General features: G+C 34.4%; 1 protein-coding gene across 1 annotated transcript; it reads right to left on the bottom strand.

The window, feature by feature from the left end:
* Window positions 1-22,171: 22,171 nt before the first annotated feature.
* LOC109019280 (transcription factor MYB93-like) lies at window positions 22,172-23,646 on the bottom strand. Its single transcript, XM_019001551.2, has 3 exons — window positions 23,451-23,646; window positions 23,181-23,310; window positions 22,172-23,061 (listed from the first exon to the last, which is right to left on the bottom strand). The coding sequence occupies exons 1-3, from the start codon at window positions 23,581-23,583 to the stop codon at window positions 22,293-22,295; spliced, it is 1,032 nt and encodes a 343-aa protein (XP_018857096.2). The 5' UTR covers window positions 23,584-23,646; the 3' UTR covers window positions 22,172-22,292.
* Between the last annotated feature and the right edge of the window lie 728 nt (window positions 23,647-24,374).

Raw genomic sequence — 24,374 nt, 5'->3', positions numbered from 1 at the left:
TTTCATGCTATAATTAAGGCTAATGACAATATTGCAACTACTCTATCTTAGTTAGCACACAAATCTATCACTAGCTAGCCATTAGATGTCAACATTCATTGCACCTTTCGACTTTGAATTACTTTGATAATGGAAACAAAAACAAAAACAAGATGATCAAAAAGGGAAGGGCCAGATTAATTCAATGGAGATCAACTTTTGGATTACCCTTTTTAATTATGTGTTGAAAATACATGTTTTTCGTACTTAATGGGATTTTTAATGCTGCTTTGAAAAGCAGGCCGCATGCATCGGCACCGGCCTTGACTAAAATCAAGTTCCAGTATCACTACTCTAATAATTAGATTTTTCCATTAGATTTTGATTTCCACAACTCGAAATATAGCTGACTCAGAGGCCTTGATCATAAATCGCTCAGCAACGTCATGAGATTCTCATCAACCTGACATGGCGTGATATAATAATATATATATACATTATCAATATCAGATATTGTCTTATGGTGAGCAAGCCACGCATTCATTTTAAAATAAATTGAGATTTACTATAAAAAAAATTATATAAATTTTAAATTTATCTAATTTTTTTAAAAATAGTATTGCACGTGAGATTTGCATAAACAAGAATGTAAATATCACTTCTTATTATATATATATATATATATATATATATATATATATATATCTCTCTTATATATTAAAAACAACTATATGAGATGAATAGGAATAAATATTGATTTCTGTTTGACACTTTTTTTTTTTTTCTTGTTTATGCCCTTATTTGGCTGGGTCTTATTACATTCCACATGTACACTTCTGTGAGCCACTGTTATTATGGTTTTGCCCTTGGTTAATGTGTTATTTGATTTTTTTTTGTTCCGTTGATGCCCCTGTTTAACTGAATATTATTACATTTTTGCCCCTGATTAGTGTGTAATGCCTGATCAACTTCTCCCATATGTTTACGTTTATGTCCCCAGTTCTGTTCATTTCTTATTCACACAGTGCCGTATCGTCCCTGTATGACCAAAGATTAATCTATGTTTTTGGTGTCCCTGATTTGTTTCCATGATTTATTTTGTTCTTTCAGTGAAGATTTTGGTTTTTTTTCATTGGATGTCACGCATCCGGTTGGTCCTACTGTTCCGTAGTGTGACATTGTCAACTGAAGGAAATTTTTGGTTGGTTGATTGGATAGATGGAAGGCAAAGTTCTCTGTTGTAGTTTTTTAGCGTCGATTGCGGATCTTTGAGACTGGGGTGCCAAAGAGGAAGAAAGAATTCTTGCCGTGCGTGGTGTTTGTGGGTTGTTCTTTTTTGTTTTGGCCGCTGGTACACGTTTGTGTTCTTTCTAGATCTTGTTGTGGTTTTGTTTTTGCATCTTTTTTAAAAAAATAAAATTTTGCATCTTGGTTTTGTTTCTGCATCTTCTTTTTTTTTTCTAAATATTTATGCATCTTCTTTTGGCTGCCGGTGATTTTGACTCTTTAAGCGAGTCTCTTTAATTTTGGCCATCGGTTGTGGACTTTTTCTGGTTGTTTATTTTCATTTTTTTCTGGTTGTGGGTTATTTTCGTCGGTTGCAAATTGTTTTGAGATTTTAGATTGCCAAAGGCCTAGATTTCTTTTGATGGAGATTCTAGAGATTAGTAGCATGCGAAGAATAATCAGAGCTCTTATGTGTAGTTCTAATAAGAAAGAGCTTAGGTTTTGTATTATTTAAATTTGTTCGACTTTAATATTCAATTCACTCTATTTTTTTTTCTTTTTTTTTTCCTTTTATATCGAGGTACAAATTTAGGTATAAATTTATCGTTTTATTTGACATATGCTTGACTATCTTAAAATACTTTTCCTTAAATTTTACAGCCTAAAGCCCATATGCTTGACTATGTGGGATCGGTTTGTAGAATGTGAATGTCAAGCAATCTCTCATCTTATTGGAGCTAAACCAACGCTACTTGCAACACATTTGGAAGTCGGTTCATACAATGGTAGATTTCACAACTTACAATATGAGCATCTGTTTAATTTGGAGTATCATTATCTAATAACTATTTTTGTCTCTTTACAACATAGGTCTCTCTCTTTCATCTCAACCGATGAGTGTATTTACCTTAAATCTTCTCATTCCAGGTGCAGCCTCATTGTGTCAGTGGTAATCATTTCTTACCTTATTACTTATACAATCCGTAGCTATTATAGAACAAACCTGAACATTCTATACTATATTAAAAAGTCTCAAAATATATACACAAAATGCATATTTATCAACTAGCTTTAACAATTTTTGTTCTTTTATACATTTCCCTCCATGATTTCTATTGTTCCTCTGAATTTCTTCTAAAAATAAAAAATATTAAGGGTGACACTTAATGATGCAATGCTTGAAAAAATCATCGAAAAAAATATGCATGGCACATCAGCATCGGCATCAACTATTAATGTCCAACACATAATTAATATTGATGATATTGTTGCCTTCCTTAAATCATTATAGCCAATGACGGTACATTTCTACGATCTTCTTCAAATTTTTACTTTGTATATATATTGCATGTTAAAGATATTGCACATGCATTCTTAGTGTAAATACAATATCCTCCTAAAGCTTCCTAATATTTACAATCATTTAAGAACGTGTGTCTGTTCTAAATTTAATGCGGAAACCAAGATTTTGAGTTAAGGAAACCATCTTTGTGGTTGATCTCTATCAAGTGTTCTTCTACATGTCCTGCATTGGAAGTAAGAAAAGGACAAGATACGAACAAAATGAGAAATTCCCATGTTATCATTGCAAGCATATGAGTAATGTACAAACACAGTACATATGTTGTATTCATATTTTACGTCATAGCACCAAACATCATAGGTTCAATTTATTGTTTGATCATTCAAACTCATGAATATAGTTTGTTTCTACAGCTGTCGAGCTTACATTGACACCAATGATGGTAGCGACTGGGGGCTGTCATGTTTGGTGAAATTGCAGAAGAAGCTCTAGGTTGCACAACAATTGAATTAATGGAGCACACATGAGAGGTAACCAACTTGTTCATATTCATATTTTTATTTTTAAGAAATTGATCTTAGATGTTTAAATAGTGAGTTGCATGAATTTCCTTTGTTATACACTAAATTAAACAAATGTTGCAAATTATTTATGGAAGATACATTTTGCAACACTATATTCCCTTGACGTTTTTTTCCAAAAATAGTGTTTCCCTATTTTGTCTAAACTTTTCCAAGAAAACGTTGTTTTTAAAACACTATATCCCGTAACAAGATATCCAACTGAATGAATTGCTAAATCATTTGACTTTTTTACCTTGTGCCAATTAAAGATACAACTCATAACAGTGTGGTTCCTTAACTTTTTTACGTAAAAGTAATTTTCCCATACTTTGTCTATATTGTTTTCTGCAAATCTTTTTCCTTGCTTGATCTAATATTTCTACATTTTAAAATGTCATATGCAATAAATTTTAATGACACATTGCTAGTGATTCTCTAATATTTCATTTTGTTGTTCAGCTAGGTTAATCTTCCTCTTAAAAAAATTCAACTTCTTCAATTTTAAGTACTCAATCTATTCCCCACAAAAATATAATTTTATATTATAGTAGTGAAATAAGTAAAGCCTAGGATAATCCTCTTATCCCCCAAACAGAAGTCAATGAATGTGAAAAAGTTCAATAGGACATGAATGATTCCATAAATGAGAAAATTTGGTGAATAATTTTACCTTTAGGAGTCTGCAGTATCTTTGTAAAAATATTCAAGCACTAAAAACTCCATAAAAAACAGAGAAATAAGGTAAAATTATCCATAAAAACTCTATAAATGATTTATGACCAGGTTTTATGGCTAGACAAACAAATCTTAAAAAAACAGATAAATAAAGGCAACACAACCCACCGAGTATTAAAATGCAGGGGTGAGATGAGGATAGGTCTTAGGATTGATATGCATATGGACTGAAATTATAGCACCCTAAGTACCAAATATATAAGTTTAAGTTGAGCCAAGGTGGACGCACACCTTATCAGCAAATCTATAACCACTCCCCTTCCCAGAGCAAGTAGATGTCAGTTTATTATGATCAAAGCAAAACCCAATAGTTTTCACTAATAGCAAAAGTAATTAGATTAGTAAAATCTACTACAACTCACTCCAATCTTGGGACAGAACCTTAAACATGAAAGAATGTAGCAATACCTACTCGGACTCCTAGATGCATCTAAATTAGTTCTCTAGAATTTACACGACAATTGGCTCGACTTGGACATTACTTATTGACGGCAGCTGCAAAAGAACATAAATTGAATCCCGTCGTGAAAACAAAATATCATTGCACAATAATTTGGTTTACTGAACAATTAGAAAAGAGGCGGCGATTTTTTTAAAAATATTTATTTTTTTCTCTTAAAGATTAGACAAATCAGCTGTAATAAAATAAAATACATTAAATAGAATTTCAAATAAAATCAATTGTTCAGCTAGGTTCTTCCTCTTAAAAAAATACAATTTCAATTTTAAATACTCATTCTATTTCCCACAAAAATATAATTCCATATTATAGTAGTAAAATAAGTTAAACCTAGGATGATCCTCTTATCCCCCAATTAGAAGTTAATGAATGAGAAAAAGCTCTATTCCCCACAAAAATTGTTCACCAGCTTTTTTCATGAGTAAAGCCTAAGATGATACTCTTATCCCCCAGACATTTAACTTTCTAGCTTTTAAATTTTTTTTTTTGAAAAAATCTAGGGCATGAATGATTTTAATTGATTTTTTCGTCTTGTAATCATTGCTATGTATAAAGTTGTAAATAAATAAATTATAACTATTCTTATAATGTATCTCCTTTCTATTGTCTAAATTTCTTATCCATCTCCTCTCCTCTTTGCAGATAAAACAAATCTTTTAAACTTTCTTATTTCAGATCGACAATATAGCCTTACATTCTTGTAATACTTCTAAAGATATTTCAGATTGTTCAAATTTCTTAATTCTGTGAGGGACCCTATCTAGGTTACATAATCCTCTTATGACCCCATTGCTCCTTCAAATTATACATTACTCCATTTTATGTATTGAAAAATGGCTATCATAAGACCCAAGCACTACATTTATATTTCTTGACCATACTTTATATGTTCTATATCAATATGCTCCTAAATCTTTGATAATCATGCTTCAACTCCAAATTCATTTCATGTAGGAACATTTACTGTATATCCAAAACATTGTAATATTATGCTAAAAAAAAATAGATAATACAATTGCGTGCAGACGTAAATCAACTCACAAAACTTCAGTGTTCTCTCCATAAATGACGTGAATGAGAAAGACACACCACTTCTAAATGCATGACTCCCAAAACTTTTTAACCTCCATTTCAATGGTAAAGAAAACAATTTCGTGATATCTAGTTGTTTAAAGAAGAGACTATAATATGAATTCGAAAGATGATCCTTTATTTCTCAAACTTGCTTGGACCTATGATTTGTTTAAACTTATTACTATTTGAATTAGTAATTTCTAACTGGAATGAGCTATATTATTTGTGTTTACCTTATCATTAAGTTTTCTTCCTGTACACTGGATGTTTATATTTTAGATCAATTTTTTTTATAGTAATACAGGGCAAACGTGCCTCGCACGTAGCCCCATTGCTATACACACACACAGCTCTTATTACTCATGAGATGAATGTATTGGTTAATTAATTACAGACGGAGTAATACAGTCGATAAATCCTGCTTGTTATAAAAGTAAGAAAGTAGTAGTACTACTATGCCTACTCACTATATATATATATATATATAGTATTAATATTAGATACAGTTTTAGGATGTGTGATATATATATATATATATATGTATATATAGTATCAATATCAGATATTGACTTAGGGTGTGCAAGCCGCGCACACTCCTTTTAAGACAAACTGAGAGGGTGTCATTCCAAGACACAACCTTTTAATTTAGTCAAAAGGTTGTATCACTTGTTAATGGTTGTGCCCCTTACCATGCAGTGCCGCATGGTCTATAAATAGGCACCATTTGTGCATAATGAGGACACTTGATTCCCTTTTGTTCATTATCAACTTGTGGGACAAATACCCTCACATGAGTGTCACCATATTCTCAAATCTCTGTCCAATTTTCATTCATCTTCGTTCTGCATAATTCTATAGTGGTATCAGAGTCTGGTCATGATAGAGAAGATGATCAATAGGCAGGTGCTTGGTTTGGCAACCACACTTGCATATTACAATCATCTTTGGAGACTTTCGAATCCAAGGAAAAAACTTTTTCAAATTACGGTGGGAAGTCTAGAGTATACTAGGAATTTTCAAAATCTTATAAGTTGTTATTATTTTGAAGAAAATTATTGACACATTTTTACACAAAGAAATAGTGCATTATCCAATAGTTTTACACACTATTACTATTCCGGCCGATCGCTAGAGTCCATCACCACCACTGGAATTTTAGAATGTTGGGGACACATTGAAACCTTAGTCCCCGATAACCAATTCACCGAGCGGAAGCGAGGACGAGAGTTTCTCTGTGTCTGCAACATACCTGCATGAGGAAGAAGAAGACAACGTTTCTGGTCGTTTGACCAACGGTCAAAAGGATTCAAATTATTCTTGGCTAAACAACATTGTCTTTCAGCCAACTGAGGAACAAAACAACCAACGACATTATTGTTTTGGCGACGTCTGAGCATCCAAAGCTTACAACGAACAACGCCGTTTCTAGCAAGGGACCAAACGATGTCATTCTGAGAACATTGGAAGTTGCCTGTACGAAACAACATGATGTCATTTCGGCCAAACTGAACAATGATGTTTTATTTGAAACGGCACGTATAAAAGCCTTGCCGCTAGCCCACTTCCCTAAAGCCCATGTGCTTATAAATAATTGGACCCAATCCCAAGCCCAATTGACCAACCCGCGAGCCAACCCATTATATGCAGTTGTAAGCCTAGTTTTGAGCCAAGCCGTGAACGGAGAGAAGAAACGAGCCGTTCATTGCTCCTGTGACCACCGGATTTCTTCTCTTGGACCTGGTTTGAACCGGCTGACTCTATTTTCTAAACCAGTTCGGGCCAGTTTTGGTATTTTGGGTCATTTGGGGTTACTTCAAGCCCGATTTGGTCTATTCAAAAGCCATTGTGCTCCAAATTTTATTCCAAATCATAATAGAACATTTGTTGGTCTAGGTTATTACTAGAAATCCTTTCAAAAGAGAGAGACATCAAGAAACGTTCGTGGGAATACTCGATCGGATCATCTTGGATAATTTAAAATATAATAGGATAATTTCTAGGCTATCATCTTGGATTAAATCCAAGAATTATTATTATTATTAAGTTTGTAATAATTTTATTTTTTCATAATTGAACTATTGTATTTAATTTATATACATTAGAATAAATTTATTATTTCTACAATTTTTTTTTTTGTTAATTTTTAAGGTTTATTATTGGTAGCGCCAAAGAAAAGTATTAATCCCTCGTGGATAGAAAAATTAAATGGAAGAAACTTTCAGGCCTAAAAAAGGCATATAACTTTTCTTCTATCACATGAAAAGACATGATACACATTGACAACACAAAATCCATTAGATAGTGTAGAAAATGAGCTGAATGGAAGTGGAAGCAGCGTACGGAATAAAGATTAGTGAGAAGAACACAATGCATGGGCAAAAATTTTAATTCTAAATTGTATGAATGACCATATCATTCATGTCTTTAAAATCTATGAAACTACTAAAGAAATTGTGGATGCCGTTGAGGCAAAGTATAGTTTAAGGTCGAATACTTATATACAGTTATTATTAGATAAGTATAACCGAAATTGCATGGAAGAGAATGATGACTTTGGCGATCATGTACTTCAAAGAGAGTTGATTGCAAAACAATTATATGATGTTAATTATCATCTCACTAATAAAATGCAAGTTACATCCAAACTGAATAGTCTTCCTTAATCTTGGGATCATATTGTTATTTCTTTAACACATAGTAAAAATGAAATAACAATGACATCGCTTTTAGTACTTTTAGTACTTGAAGAAGAAATGATGAAGGGGAGGAATAGAGATAGTGAATCGTCCAATTTGTTGTTGGCTCAGGACAAACGCTCTACACAGAACAAGATGAAACATTTTAATAAAAATAAATTGCTGAAAATAAACAAAGTAAACCATTTACTGGAAACTGTTTAAAATGTGGAAAGAATTGACATTACAAATCACAATTTTCTAATAAGGAAAAAGTACAAGAAAGCAAGAAAATTGTAATGACAGTCTCAAAAGTAATGTTTGTGGAACCAATGTTAGATTCATGGTGGGTTGACTCTGCAACAACAAGATATATATGTAGGAACAAAGATTCGTTCGTCAAACTTGAAGAAAAAGAAATAGAAGAGCACAGAGTGTATATGTGCAACAACACATACTGCGATGGCTTGAGGCAAGGTTCATGTAAATTTAAAGTAAATAGTTCTGTTATTTTACTTAGTAATATCTAATATGTACCTAGTATTCGTAGGAATTTAGTATTAGTGCATGTACTAGATCAAAAATGTTATACAGTTGAGTTTAAGAGTAATATATCAGTGAAATGCGTGAAAGATCACAATATATATGTACTGAATGTTAATATTAATAAAGTATCTATTTCTGATTATTTGAATGTATCTACTAATTGTGCATATTTATGGCATTTAATATTAAGCCATATAAATAAATAAAAAATTATCAGAATGTATAAAAGTGGATTAATACTATAAATAAACTCAGATAATTTTGATATATGTGAACTATGTATCAAAAGAAAATTGAGTAGTAAATCTTTTTCTAAAAGTTGGAAATCAACATATTTACTTGAAATTATATATTCTGATGTTTGTAGACCTTTTAAAACTAAAACTCATAGAGGAATTGAATACTTTATTACTTTCACTTATGACTATTCAAGATATAGGCATATCTGCTTACTCAAACATAATTTTGAGGCAATCAATTGTATCGATTCAGATAAATGGCTTGAGGCCATGAAAGATGAAATAAAATCGATAAATAAAAATAATGTTTGGGAGTTAACAGATATTCCAAAAGATAGAAAAGCCATTTGAAGAAAATATAAAGTTGATGGTAGTTTAGAAAGGTATAAAGTAAGGTTAGTGGCCAAAAGATATACCCAACAACCAAGTGTAGAATTTGTGGATACGTATTCGCCTGTGGTGAAGTTTACATCCGTAAGGATTATCATGTCTATTGTTGTCAGGATGAATTTGAAATTATATTAGTTAGACGTAAAGACAACTTTTCGTAATAGTGAATTAAAAAATGATATCTTTATGATTCAACCAGAAGAATTCCAAATTAAAGGATGTGAAGAAAAAGACTTATAAATTGAAGAAGTCATTGTATGGACTTAGAGCTAGTTTGGATTCAGAAATAAAATGAGATGATTTTAGATAAAAGATGAAAGTTCAACAAAATATTGTTAAAATATTATTTTTAATACTATTATTGTTTGGAGATTTGAAAAAGTTGAATGATTTATTATATTTTGTGTGAAAATTTAAAAAAGTTGTAATGATTAGATGAGATAAAACACTTTCTGAATCCAAACGAGGCCTTAAGCAATCTTCAAGATAGTGATACTTGAAATTTCACTAAATTATTTTGGAAATGGGATATGAAAAGAGTCTATTAGATCACTATGTATACATATGGAAGAATGCTAATAAATTAAAATTATTATCATTATATGTTGATGATATATTACTGGCAAGTGATTGTCTAGATGTGATGAATGAAACAAAAGAATTCTTGAAATCTAAATTTGAAATGAAAGATATGGGCAAAGCCGTCTATGTTCTTGGTATAAGAATTTCTAAAGTTAGAAATTCAAAGATGTTATATTTAGATCAAGGAAAATATTTAGAAAAAGTACTTAAAAGATTTGGTATGGAGAATTGTAAATTCTTAAGTACATTTATTTGCAAAGGTTATGATTTAAATAAAAGTATGTGCCCAAAAGATGATGATGAAATAAGCGAAATGCTTGAACTTCCCTATGCTCAAGTTGTGGGAAGCGTCATGTTTGTAATGACAAGTACGAGACCAGATATTTGTAATGCAGTAGGATTGGTGAGCAGATATCAATCCAATCCAGGTAAGGAATATTGAATATTGGCAAGCAGTGAAAGGTATTTTAAGGTATTTATAAGGTTATAAAAATATGAAATTATGTTTTGGAATCAATGATTTAGAATTAATTAACTATAGTGATGCTGATTTTGGAAGTGATGTATATGATAGAAAGTTTACAAGTGGATATCTATTTCTGTTTGGTGGAACAACAGTTTCTTAGTTGAGTAAGAAATAAGGCTGAGTTGTTAAGTCCACTATAAAAGCAAAATATATTACTTGTAGTACTGTAGTGAGTAATGCGATCTGGATGAAACGCTTTATTGAAAGCTTAAATTTGGGTACATCCACAGAACCAATCAATATGTTTTGTGATAATCAATCTGCCATCTTATTGATAAAAAGTATAACACAGAGTTTCAAGAGAAAATACATTGATGTGCATTATTACTATATTTTAGATATAGTGGAAAGATGTGAGATCAATGATAATGTTATTTCCTCGACCAAGATGATAGCAGATCCAATGACCAAAGGGTTGTCCGTCTTAGGAGAGATTTAGAGAACATGTGACTAGAATGAGGCTGAGAGATACCTAGGTAAAGTAACCTCATGGTCAACATGCATAATTTAGAAAATTCTGGAGATGCCTAGAAAAATAGAGTTATAGTGATACCCAAATGAAAATTTTGGTCATTTATAAAATCGCTAATAAAGTGATTAAAGAAAATCTCAAGAATGACCTTAGGGTGAGTACTTGATAAAATTCCAGTATAAGTTAATTAACCAAATAATTGGTTGATCATTTGTAAAGTCGTTGATAAGGTGATTAGAGAAAGTCTCAGGAATAGCCTCTAGAGGATTTACTTAACGAAAATTCAGCACAAGTCGATACGTGTATTATGTATTCACCTGAAGTCGTCAATTATGACAAGGATATTGATTATTAATCCAGTCACTAAGAATTGATGTCGTTCACTAAATTTTTTTCAGTGAAATGAAGTCACCCTTTATATGTAGTTAGTGGGAGCACATGTGGTCGAGAGTGTGGTTAGATAAGGTAATAACAAAAGCGTGCACACGTAGAGGTTTGTTTTGCTTTAACGTCGATCTACAATAGTATGCAGATTAGTGTTGAGTAGTGGAAAACTTATATTGGTACCAGGGTAAAATAATTAATTGAATCATCACCGTTTTGTATGATCAAGTGGAAGATGTAATTCTAAGGGGTGTAATCACTAAACGATGTACCTATTGGAATGACACCCTCTTCATGGTAATGGTTCCTATGGGCCGGGGTGATGGTTGAAGAAGTGAGAAAAGACACAACCTTTTGATTTAGTCAAAAGCTTGTGTCACTTGTTAATGGTTGTGCCCTTTGTCAACCATTGTCTCATCAATGGTTGTGTCCCTTACCAACCAATGCCTTATGGTTTATAAATAGGGATCATTTGTGCACAATGAGGACACTTGATTCCCCTTTGTCCATCATCAACTTGTAGGACAAATACCTTCATAGGGGTGTTACCATATTGTCGAATCACTACAAGAAAAGTCGGTTGTTGCTGCCTGTTTTAATTGCTGCGGACAAATTTTTGTAGTAACAAAGGGAGTATTACTATAGCGGCATTTTTGTTGTGGCAGGGCATATATTCGCAGTTAAAGATACTAATTACGGCAATTTCGACTCGTCGCAAGTTATGTTTTCGGGAACAAGAATTGAAAACAAGTTTATGGACCTGTTGCAGCGACATTTTCCTCGCCGCATTAAACGATAACATCATTAATCCACGAGATTGCCCTCTACATCTCGACTCTCTCCGCAAAAATGGATTTTTTCTGTGATCTCCACTCTCTTCGTAAACGATAATAAATTTGTGATCTCCACGCTCTCGGCGACCCTCGACCTCGACGACTCACACCGTCCACCTCTTGCATGTCGTCGTTCCACGCTTGGCCGGTAAGTCATCTATGTCTCTCTCCTTATCTTTGGCCATCTTCTCTCTTTGATCTCCCTTTCTCTTCCTCCCCAATCAAAGCTGCCCCATCGTGCCCCACTATTGCCGCCACTTCCTCCACGCAGTCCCTATTTGAGCAAGCTATCTCCTCTGATTTCAATCCGGGTGGTACTTCTCTCCCTCACAGACCCTCAATCCGTGTCTATCTCTCTCAGATTTTGGGTATTTTTATTTAGCTAGGTTTTTTGTTCTTTTGCAACTAATAGGTAAAATTGCTGCCAATTATCCACATTACAAACTTTTATTTTGCCTAAGGGTTTGTTTTGATCAATTTTTAGATGCTGATTTTTAACTATTGGAAAAGTTTTTGGAGGTTTGGCTGATGTTGTTGCAGGATATACATATGAAAGTTCATGTATGTGGGATGTTGTATGATTTTGGTGGCAGATGTGGTTGATCAACCCAATATGGATTTCTATTATTATGTTGGATGCCTTTAATATTAACTAATGTTAGTTGGCCAACAGATTAACAGCTATTTGAACAAGTGTATTTGTGTGTAAATAAAAAAGATGTAATAATTAGTAGATCTTTAGCTAGAAATAGGAGTGGAAAATATAAACAAGCTTCACAATTAGTACAATGACATGCATACTTGTTAAATTATAGAATACATGTATTTCATTTCTAGAAACCAAGTTACCAATTTCATTGTGAACCCAAAAAATGTAGTTACGTACATCCAATTATCATTTACCCTAGATTATATAGCCATAGCTACCAGTTTCTGGCCAGAAGCTGAAGGTAAATAGATTGAAGAGAAAATGCAATTTTGAGAGAGAATCTTACACTACACAAACTAAATTTGAGATGAAATCAAGGATAGGGGTATTAGTGTCAGATATCAAAATAGCAAATGACTAAATTATCCAAGAGTACGTATTGAGTCCCCAATTTAGGATTGTACCTAGACAGACTCCTTTGACTTATTCCTCTCTGACATTCACTAACAGAATAAGAAAAATTAAAGGTGACCTCAGAAACACCTACCTGGGTCATAACTAACAGGTGTAGAAAGGTCCAAATTAAAAAATTTATGCCAAAATGCAGTGCAACGCTGGCCTTCTTTCTGTTCAAAATGGCAACCATTCATGCTGCCCTGTTTATTCCTCAACACTTCAATTCAATTCTAATATTCCAGTTACAATACTTCACTTTGCAGGACAGCTTCCACTTTGAGTTAGGGTTGCTTCCTCCTTTCACCCCTAACCACCGGAACCCTAACAACTAGGCTCAAAGAAATTTAGTTGTAATTAATACTTTTTTTATGACCTTTAGTTATTTAAAAAAATACCTGTTCAATCAACCATTTCAATAATATGAGTAAATCTTATAGTGTATGACTAATAATACTTGTCCCTTACAACTTGCCACCATAATTGTGCATGAAAGACCATTTTTATATGGCTACATTCGTATTTGGTATAGTTGTCCCTTATAGTGTATGGCCAGTAATACTTTTCTTTTATAGTGTATGGCCAGTAATATTTGTCCCTTACACACACACACAAATATTGTTATAGTTCACAATATGGCTACATTCGTATTTGGTAGTGTGTGTGTGTGTGTGATTAAAATTTACAACTTACTTTACATCTACTTTCAACTCTTGCTACTGCCATTTTTAATGAAAGTGAATGGTAGTTGCATATAGGCTTTAAACTACAATTGTATTTGAGAATTATATATATCTTGTTGAGACTACATGTGTAACTCTCATTGGTGGAACCGGATGTATGGACAAAGTTATGTGAGAGATGGGGGAGCGATGAATTCAAGGTAACAAGTGACGTGTATGTTTATGTGCTGAATTAGATAGTATTACATTTGACGATTTCCTTATTAGAAATTGATATGTGTTGAGTATAGACGTAACTATATCATTATTTATATTGCAGAAAATATCAAATCAAAATAAGGCCAATAGGAAAAAACAACATGTCAACCACAATGCAGGCAGAAAATCTTTTGTGAGGTTAATACAAGAGATGGTAAGATTCTAGTAATTTTCTTCTTCATAAGCTAAATGATCGATCAGTGCTATTGTGTAATAGAAAAAGGGGTGGGTAATATTTATGCATGTAATTTATAATTGAAGGGTCCAAGCACATCAAACTTGGTTAACTTCTATAAAGGAACTTATTGGTCAAAGAAGAAAGGGGCATTTGTCACTCTCATGACAGAAACTTACTATGTGTGTGGTCTCTAACTTACTCAATTTACACTATATTGTTCTATTCATAGATAACCATGCTACTTAGTTTACTTCAGCTATAACTCATATACGATAACTTGTTTGTTGTTAGAATACGATGTGTCAGAAATTAGATGAGATTCAGTCTGAGGAATGCACAGATGAGGCTGCAAATACAAAATTCAGAGATGTGCTAGGATACATGTCTGGTTATACAAGAGGACTTGGTGGTTCAGTTATACCCGAGACTAGACCATCAACTATGTCGGCACAAGTTAAGCACCTAGCCCAAGAAAATGAGAAGCATAAAAATGAGGCATTAATGTACAAGACCGAATTGGATGAGCTGAAAAGGGATGTAAGACAATTTTGGTTTGGCAAATATCCTATGACTAGAGGATGAATGACTTGGCATCTCAAAGAGTGCCTAATAGAGACACTCGAGGAGATCTTAAGCTGTTTCCTAGTTCTAAACTGGGAGCTTTTTGAAATTTTGTTAAGTATTAATAACTTTTGGTGGTAGGCACATATTTTGTTACATAGTTTTCAAGGGAAAATGGTGCAATTTTTTGATGTATTTTTAGTTGCTAGAATGACATCGATCACAGCAGAGTCATGGGCATATATTTGTTGGCAAATGGTGCTGTGAATGATTTTGTTTTACGATTTTTCTAACACTATGTAAGTATGCTTTAAAACCCCTTTGACTGCGTATCTTGTCTGCAATGGTTAAGAGAGTTACACAATTCATTATGTTAGTGGTATTAAAAGCTGCAACTTGAGAGAAGCTAGTTTACTAGGTAAGACTAGACAAAATTTTCTTTAGTTGTTTCTGTAATGGAGTATAGGTGATGGATATGTGTTAACTACGCATGTAGTTGTTTTGACTAAGGAATTTGGAGAAAAAAATATGGTGTGATCATATCTTTCTATGGGATGCATTTCTTAGCTTTGATAAGAGTCTATTTCTTCCACTTTTTCTTAATTTTAAAAGAGGATTTTATTGGAACATTGAAAATTAGTACACTGATGTACAATGCATTCACAACATTAAAATAAAACAATCTTCTCTAGAAGCCATTTATATCAAAAGTTAATACTAGATGCAGTTTATACTTTCCTATTGCACATTCCTACATTTTCTTACTTTTCTAATGCTTGTATATTATTCTCTTTTTCCAAGATACTGTGATGCCAAGTACAAGTACTATAGGTGATGTTTTATTATGTTACACAAATTAAAATCTGCACCTTCAGAGAATCAGGCTGACTAGGTGGTTGATTAAATTTTCTCTAGGTATTTATGTAATGGAGTATAGGTGAAAACATTTATATTCAATATGTATGTTGAATGAGGTCATGTAGGCTCTACACTTGTTTTAACACTCAAAGTTTTCATTTCTGTAATATGCAAGTAGGTCTCACAGGTTTATATAAGCTCAGTTGATGAATTTTTTAATGCACCAATGAGCCTGCCTGCAGGATGGTATATATAGACTTCACTCCTAGGTTTAAATGTATAGTCATGTTGACAACAATCTTAATGAGTGGCACACGATTTTTATTTGTTTAGTGGCAGTATGTATTTAGGAAAGTGAGGCTTGATTTTGCATGACATTTAATCTTTCTACCTGTTATAATGTATGATGTGAAAGTAAATAAAATGTTCATTCAAACTTGTATGAAAACTGGATGGCAATATTAATATACATGGAAATGCAAGTAAAATATATGGTGTTTTATTTTGCCAAACATGTCAATTTCCTACATTAAATCTAAAACAATAAGTTCTCAAAAATAGGCTTGGCAAAGTACAAACAAAAGTCCTCAAAGACAAGATATTGATACAAGCTGGGCTGTTCAATTCGCTATATATTGAGAATTAAAGTATTTAAACTTTTTTTACACGGTTGTTCAATTGATACATGTACATATTGTAAAAATGGGTGACATGCAGTTCAAATTGAGGAACAAATATCTGGGTTGGTTTCTGAGATTCAATTCCAGCCATAATAACGTAGCTAATGAATTCGAAAAAAGCATAAAAATTATGACATTTATTTCTATGATCTGGTAAATCCTCCAATGAATTTTAATTATCTGGTTTCAAGCCGCTACTGAGAAATTTTTCAACACAAATACTCAGTTTTGAAAGGCTGAAGAAATGGCATTTCCTGCGGATTCAACCCTCCCGCATGCATTACTATGAATTCCGGCGTAAGCAAATTCACCGCAATTGAGAAATCTAAAATTTGGGTTTTGCTTGACAAAATCTGAAGTTCCCATTTGTGGAGACCCTTCCTCTCTGTCTGTAAACAATGGCGGCGTCCCAATATATAGCTATAATTACTCTTCAAACCAAATTATGGGATCAACCATGGTTGCTGCAGAAGATGTCAGCGGCATCATCTTGAGCAATTTCGGTGCCCCAACTAACTCGTCGAAATCTACAATTGAAGTGCCCCAAAAAATGGCCAAAAATGTTCATGATTTTCGACGATGTCCCAGTCGAAATTGCCCAAACCTATTTGTCCATCGACTTTTGCTACGAGAGTGGAAATCGCAGGTGATCTATTTGTCATAGCGGCCAACTACACTTTTTCATCGAAATAGCTCTGACTAGACGTATTACTCTTGACCGATTTGCAGTGAGTGGAAATCGCAGGTGATAAAATTTTGCTACGGGAAAGCAAGGAAATTGGGGTGACCTTGCACCCCGCAAGAGAGGAAAATCCTTGTAGTGAATCTTTTCCAATTTTCGTTCATCTTCGTTCTCTATAATTTTACAACTATATTTGCAAAGAGTGGCATCAGGCCAGCAGGTTCTAATTTTAGCTAGCCAATACGGATACTTGATATATAACATATATAGAGATGACTCTCACCAACATTAATATTATTATTTATTCACTTTATATATAGCTTAAATTAATTAATTATATTAATTTATATCTAAACGAACTGATCCACTCTTTTGTTAATCTTCCAAATTTGATTAATTATTATAAGACAATGATTTAGTGATTCTAAAGTCTACAACTTCCCTACTTTTAATCGAAGGACATTATGACAATGCATGCATGGCAACTTTGTTGCTGACTCACTTGAAATATTTTAATTAATTTCCATGCGTATATGAGTCTGAGATATTTCCTAGCAAACCTCTCATATATAAGCTGTAAATTCATCATTTGAGTGTTAGGAAGGGAAAAGAAACACAACTATATACATATATCTATATTCATCATGTAGACCGTTTACGTTATGGATAAAGCATATATAAACACTACAATACAATTGTTTTTTAGTGACAGTTGGGAAATTGTGACAGTCCCTAGACCGTCACTAAAAGGCATTTTCTGTGACAGTTACTAGAAACCTTCACTAAAGATAGAATGAGATTTTTTTACGTTCCAACGTATGGGAAATATACGTTCGAACGTCACATATACGTTCGAACGTTATGTCTGTTTACGTTTGAACGTAAAATGTTTTGGCGCAACCATTCGAATGTTATTAATTAACGTTCAAACGTAAAATGTTTGCGCCAATGTTCGAACGTTAAGTAATAACGTTCGAACGTTCATTGTAAATTTAAATTAAATGACTTTAATTTAAAAATTATGTGGTTTTTATTGTGCATAATTTGTGAACAAGTCTAAAAAATTGAATTGTATATATTTATATATACATAATTTGTAATATATAAATATATATTTATGTTTATATATATTTGAAATGCGGTGATTTAGTATTAAAGTTGGAAAATATAACATCAAAGAAGATTAAAAATTGAAATTAAAAAATGATAGAAATATTCAATAATATTTTTCGTTACAAATATTAAAAATAAAATATAAAATTTGATAGAATGTAGTAAACAACAGTCAGATGATAACGTTATCTGCAAAAGTCAAATTCCGTACCTCCTCAGTCAAGGTATCAACCTTGTCATTGAGGATAGTTACACGAGGGGTGAGTTCGGTAACAGACGCCGATATAGCCTCGAGCGATCGATCGATCTTATGATCGATATGCGTAGTCAGTTGTGAGATGACCGCATCAACCCAAGCAGGCCTCACATCTCCTGCAGATGTACTCGGCGTATGCTGACTACTACTCCCGACATGACCTGGCTCAGGCTGTTTCGAAGGAACTAGATCCTCTATAGGGGGTGGCTGAAGTCCCCTTGCCTGTCCAATGCAACGTCGATGCGTGGTCATGTCGAGGGGGCTTATCTGATCTTTGACCCGCTCCTCTGGCTGGGTCGGCACTCCCCGTGCAAGTAATAGTCGGCTGATTAGGACACCGTATGAGAGATTATCCATGGAGACGATGCTCGCCTCATAACGGATCCTCTCAAAGATGTGCAGTGGCAAATCTATAGGATCTCCACGTGCCACTCGTATCAAAAATTGTGCCCGAAGCCGACTAAATGTGGTTTTATGAGCCACGGGATCGACATTTGTTGCAACAATAAGGTGCAACACGCGGAAGAAATGCAGCAGATGGTTCTGGTTGAAGGCGTTCTTCCGCTCGATCTGCATGCGGTCCCTCCCAGTGAGGATGTAGAAATCCTCGTCTCGGTCATCATCCCGAGCCTCGACGCCAGTATCCTCAACCTCTGACTGGTTTGCATCTCTAGCTGATGCTGGCTCAAATGGGCGGCCAGTAGATGATGTAGAAGTGCCTACATCCTCACGGGGTGTTGAGTGTGCAAATGTCTCAACTCCTCGACGAATCCCGAGGTGCTCGCCGATGACATCTGGTGATACCTCAATGGAAACACCGCGTACAGTCACAGTGTGAGAGGATGCATCCTGAGGCATGTCACACATCCCCATATAGAATTCTTGAACCATTGAGGGGTATACCTTCCCCCTCAATGTGCAGATATTTCCCCAGCCTCTACTGATGAAAACATCTCTCAGGTTCGTCTGCTGCCAACAGAGTTCGTTGAACTCATTAATCAGGACCTCTCGCTCTATCATAACAGTATGAGCTCCGGTACGGGCAGTGTCCGACGTGGCTCATTCCCTCCCTCGTTTCCTAACAAACATTCGAACGTAAATACAATTGGATCGTTCGAACGTCAAACTATACGTTCGAACGTCTTCACGCTAAAACGAACAAACTGTTCGAACAGTAAAGCGATTAACGTTCGAACAAAGAACTTGCATTCGAACGCTCATTCGTTTACATTCGAAATAACGTCCGAACATTAAACGCGCTACGTTTGAACATTTACGTTTACGTTCGAACAAATATTCGAACGTTTATTGTAATTAACGTTCGGACGCATTAACATTCGAACGTAAATATGATATGTTCGAACGATAATCAACGAACTCAAATTCTCTCATTCGAACGCCAATCGGTCGGGTTAACGTCCGAATGTTTATATGATACGTTCGAACGATATTCAACGAACGTCAAATTCTCTCATTCGAATGCCAATCGGTTAGGTATAACGTCTGAACGTTTGATTTTACGTCCAAACGTGATTTTCTGTGACAGTTCATAACCTTCACAAAAAAAGGAACGTTCGAACGTTGTACCAACGGAACACTTCCAACCGTCACTAAAAATATTTTTTGTGACAGTTGAACAGTAAACCGTCACCAAATGTTTTCTGTGACGCACTTTAGGTGACAGTCGTGGTGACGGTTTCAAACCGTCACCAAATATGTTTAGTGACGGTTTGCCATTTTTTGTGACAGTTTCCTCTATCACAAAAGACACATTCTGTTGTAGTGAAATATATAAATAATATATATATATATATATATATATATATATATATATATTACTAGAATACACGCATATATATTAATGGTACAAGTCGTAAACAGAAATCTTTCACAAACCTAACTTTGATTGTGAGGTCTGCTCCATGATTTTGTTCCCACACCAAGACACGTCTCCACCTACCTGTTGATTTCACGAGATCCTCGATCGATCAATCGACTTAGATTTAAACCGATGATCTAGCTAGCTCAAGCAATATGATAACATCTGCTAATTATTAATCTCTTAATTCCATGCATACACCTTAATTTAGCTTACATGCTCATAAAAGGTGACAGACCCAAGTTCAATGTGGAGCACTTGGATCTAATTAATTTTCCTCACAATTGCATAATGAAATGTAAATGAAGTTTGATAATCGGGGTTCCGAATGCTTATATAAAGAAAAATATCCGAGGATTCTCTTTATTTCTTAAATTAAATAGCCATGCTAGTTGCAAATCCAAGGAATGCGCGACGATAAAAACAACAAAAAAAAAAATGTATGTGAATCTCATGTTTTGAGACAAAAAATAATATTGTATGAATTAAATTAACAAAATTAATATTAATAATGAGCTACCATATTTAGATATATAATAAATAGTACATTTAAGATCATCAGAGCACCAATATTAATTCTTGATCATGATCAGTACATTGATTTCCAAAATATAGCAAAATCCCATATATAATTAATTTTTCTTAAGTACTAGAGACAGGCCAGGAAAAAGTAAACGGCCATTATATTATATGTAGTCATATGTGTGTATTATAACTAATCTATCCATGATTACAAAAATCAAAAGACATCATGAGAAAATTATGTTATATTGTCTATTTGAAATGTTTAAGCGCTGTATTATGAATATTTAATAATCAATGCGCGCAGAGCTAGCCAAATTGCAGACGAAATCAGTTGTTTTAAAGTCAAAATAGAAAATCGAACTGGATAATTTGGACTGATCAACGTGGCCCAGCTAATTAGTGCTCGATTGAAAATGATTATCATCTCATGGAATATTATGCATGCACGTAGTATAGGCCAGGTTATCGAGTTGAAGTCTAGTACTGTTACTGCAGCATCCGGCCACCCATTATCGATCTCTTCTTGCAAAGACAGAAAACTCTGAAAAGACTTTTTTTCCTTAACCACTTAGGGCCCCTCTTATGATTGAGAATCCTCCCACGTCACTCTCTCTCTCTCTCTCTCTCTCTCTCTCTCTCTCTCTATATATATATATATATCTCAGTGTTGGCATATAATTAGGATGAAGCCTTTTTTTCCTATAAGGAGTGGTTGGCTGGCATAGGTTTGAATATCTTAATTAACTTTACCCAGAATATTAATACAAGTGGGCTAGACTATAAAATAAAGCTACAAATATAATAATGAACATATATAAAAACTAAAAAATAGGGCAGAAAAGGCAGAACAAAAAGAAACAGGTTCAGTTTCCAGTGTGAACATCAAGACTTACAGAAAACTTCTCCAATAGCTAGCCTACCTAGCTAGCTAGATAGCTATAAGAAGTACGTATTAATTTAGGTGTTTTTAGTACGTGTACTTGTAGGTCATGTTTTGATCTTATCCTACTTCCAGGCCAGGAATTATCTTTGAGTTTATGCAATGAAAAGGTAGAATTGAATGAGCTTAATAGCTGGTTGGGAGGAAAACATGTTTGACGTACATATATATATGCTTGAGTTATATTTGAATCGAACTAGGTTTCATCTCTTTTAAGGTAAAAGGTTGAGAACCTAAACTTAAATCAGCATGATAAGCGAATAAAATATAACTAATTAAACACTGACTGTAGTGTGCTGTTAATGTACAGGATAGACGCGGATAACTCTTTTTTTTTCTCCTTTTTTCCCCTTTAATTATCCGCTCGATTTGTTCCTGATGCTCAAAATGCCATCCAACTCAAGCAATTCTTGAGATTAATTTCATCGAACTCGATGCTACTCAACGACCAGATAACCATGCAGTCCGTTCAGACAAAAGATAATTATGCATATAATTATGAAGAGTATGTATGCTTCGAACTAGTAGTAGTACACACAGTGAAGGGTTGGTGCAACTGTAAACCTCAGAGACACATGATGACCCAAACCTAAGAAATCTCATGAAATAAAAGGTCCTCGAGGAGGAGATCAGGCCAAAAGGAAGGGGCAGCTCCTCCGTAGCTTGAAGTACTACAAACATCGCCTAACTTGTTGATAGAAGACTCTGTCATAGGCGGAACCACAGAATTAGGAGATGGATTACTTGAAGATGAAGCAAGCCATGGAGTATTAGGAGAGTCTTCTCCTAGGCTGAACGCAGTATACTTAGGAGCTTGAACATTAGATCCCTTTTCTAGCGGTGTTTCATATGCGCATGGGATGATCTGCAAGTCAGGCAGATGAGAGAAGGGGACTGCATCATGTTCTGGTTGAAGGGTGGATGTTACAAGAGATTGTGTTGGGGTGTCCAATTGAGATGAACTCAAACCTAAGTCAATATCTTTGATTGAAGAGAGTAAATTCAAATGAGTAGAAGTCTCCATTTCAGTAGTGAAACTGTTTATGCTGTTTGTGGTAGTTCCGTTGGATGCTAGAGGTTGGAAGAGATACTGCAGGTATTGAAGATTAGCGGCCATTTGAACAGCCGCCTCTGCTTGTAGTTTCACAGCCTGTTCTTCCCATGAGCGATCGTCCAAAAGCTCCTTCAGATTAGCCATAGCTATAAGATGAGAAAAGCTTGAGAAGACATCGGTTCGAGGACGGTGGGTCATGGGATCAAATCCCATCTGAATAAGCTTTTTCTTCAGATGGGTGTTCCAGAAATTCTTGATTTCATTGTCCGTACGACCGGGTAGGTGGCTTGCGATTGCCGACCATCTTGTAGAGGGGAAAAAGAAAAAACTGGTAAGAGAGCCGTAAGACCAAGTATATATACAAGTTAAGAAGTATTTGGTATATCAATTATAAATTAAGTAAATGGATGTTGGTGTAATTACTTGTTGCCAAGAACGGCATGGAGATTCAGAATTGTCTGTTCTTCTTCTTGGGAAAATTTTCCTCTCTTTATGTCAGGCCTTAAGTAGTTTATCCATCTTAATCTGCAACTCTTCCCGCATCTGTTTAGCCCTGTAAGGAGCACAAAGAAGACTCACTTGTGCGAGAGAGAGAGATCAGAGAGAGAGAGAGGAGGAGGAGAAGATGAAGAAGAAGAAGAAGAAGAGAAGACAGGGGAAAGTTGGGAGTGGTGTGCATGCATGGATCCATACCCGCAAGTTTTGGAAGAGCTCTCCAACTTTCATGTCCATGTTTCTGGATATATTTGACAAGCTTTTGGTCTTCTTCAGGTGCCCAAGGGCCTTTCTTCTGGCCACTCTCATCACAAGAAGGAGGCCTTCCCATTTTTAGCTTTTTATCTCCTTCAGGAATCGGCTGACCCTACTCAAATCTAACCTTTCCTTACGATTAGGTTGCCTCCCTCGAATCCAACCTAAAACTGCAGCTTCCCGTATATATACACTCTTTGCTCTGTCTCCTGGATTTACAATTCCCAACAGATGGAAGCTCATGTCTGACGTGCTACCTTCCCATTTGTTATCAAAACAACCATACCCTTTAGTCTGCTCACTAAAACAAAAGGCATAGCCTTTTTTCTTCTTGCAATAACACGTATATCCTTCCTTCTCCACGATGTCAAGGATTGACTTTATTTTTTGCAAATAATTCTAATGGACCCCGGTCATTTTGTGTTTTTCGGGGACCCACAGACATATTGCATCCAAACATGAGTCCGATGGACGGAGCGGCATCTTAGATCTGGGTATATATGTTTCTACCATCGTAATGATCATGCATGGTTAAGTTTTGATTACTTTTAATGTTTTTCCTTTTGTGTGCATGCCCAAAATTATGTATGCTGATCAATAGTTCATCATCAAGTTCAAACCTAACAACACGTGATTTAAATTAAATATTATAAAAGAGGATCCTGTTCTTATAATTAAGGCAGTTTGGATAATGAGACGAGATAAAATAATTTTAAATGAAAGTTAAATAAAATATTAATGTTATAATATTATTTTGGGATTTGAAAAAGTTGAATTGTTTTATTATATATTAATTTTGAATGAGAATTTAAGAAAATTATAATGATAAGATGTGATGAAAATTATAAACTGTGTATCCAAATGGGG

This window comes from Juglans regia, chromosome 1 (genome assembly GCF_001411555.2).
Source record: "Juglans regia cultivar Chandler chromosome 1, Walnut 2.0, whole genome shotgun sequence".
In the NCBI taxonomy this organism is placed as follows: Eukaryota; Viridiplantae; Streptophyta; class Magnoliopsida; order Fagales; family Juglandaceae; genus Juglans; species Juglans regia.
This window is presented reverse-complemented; position numbering and strand designations above follow the sequence as displayed.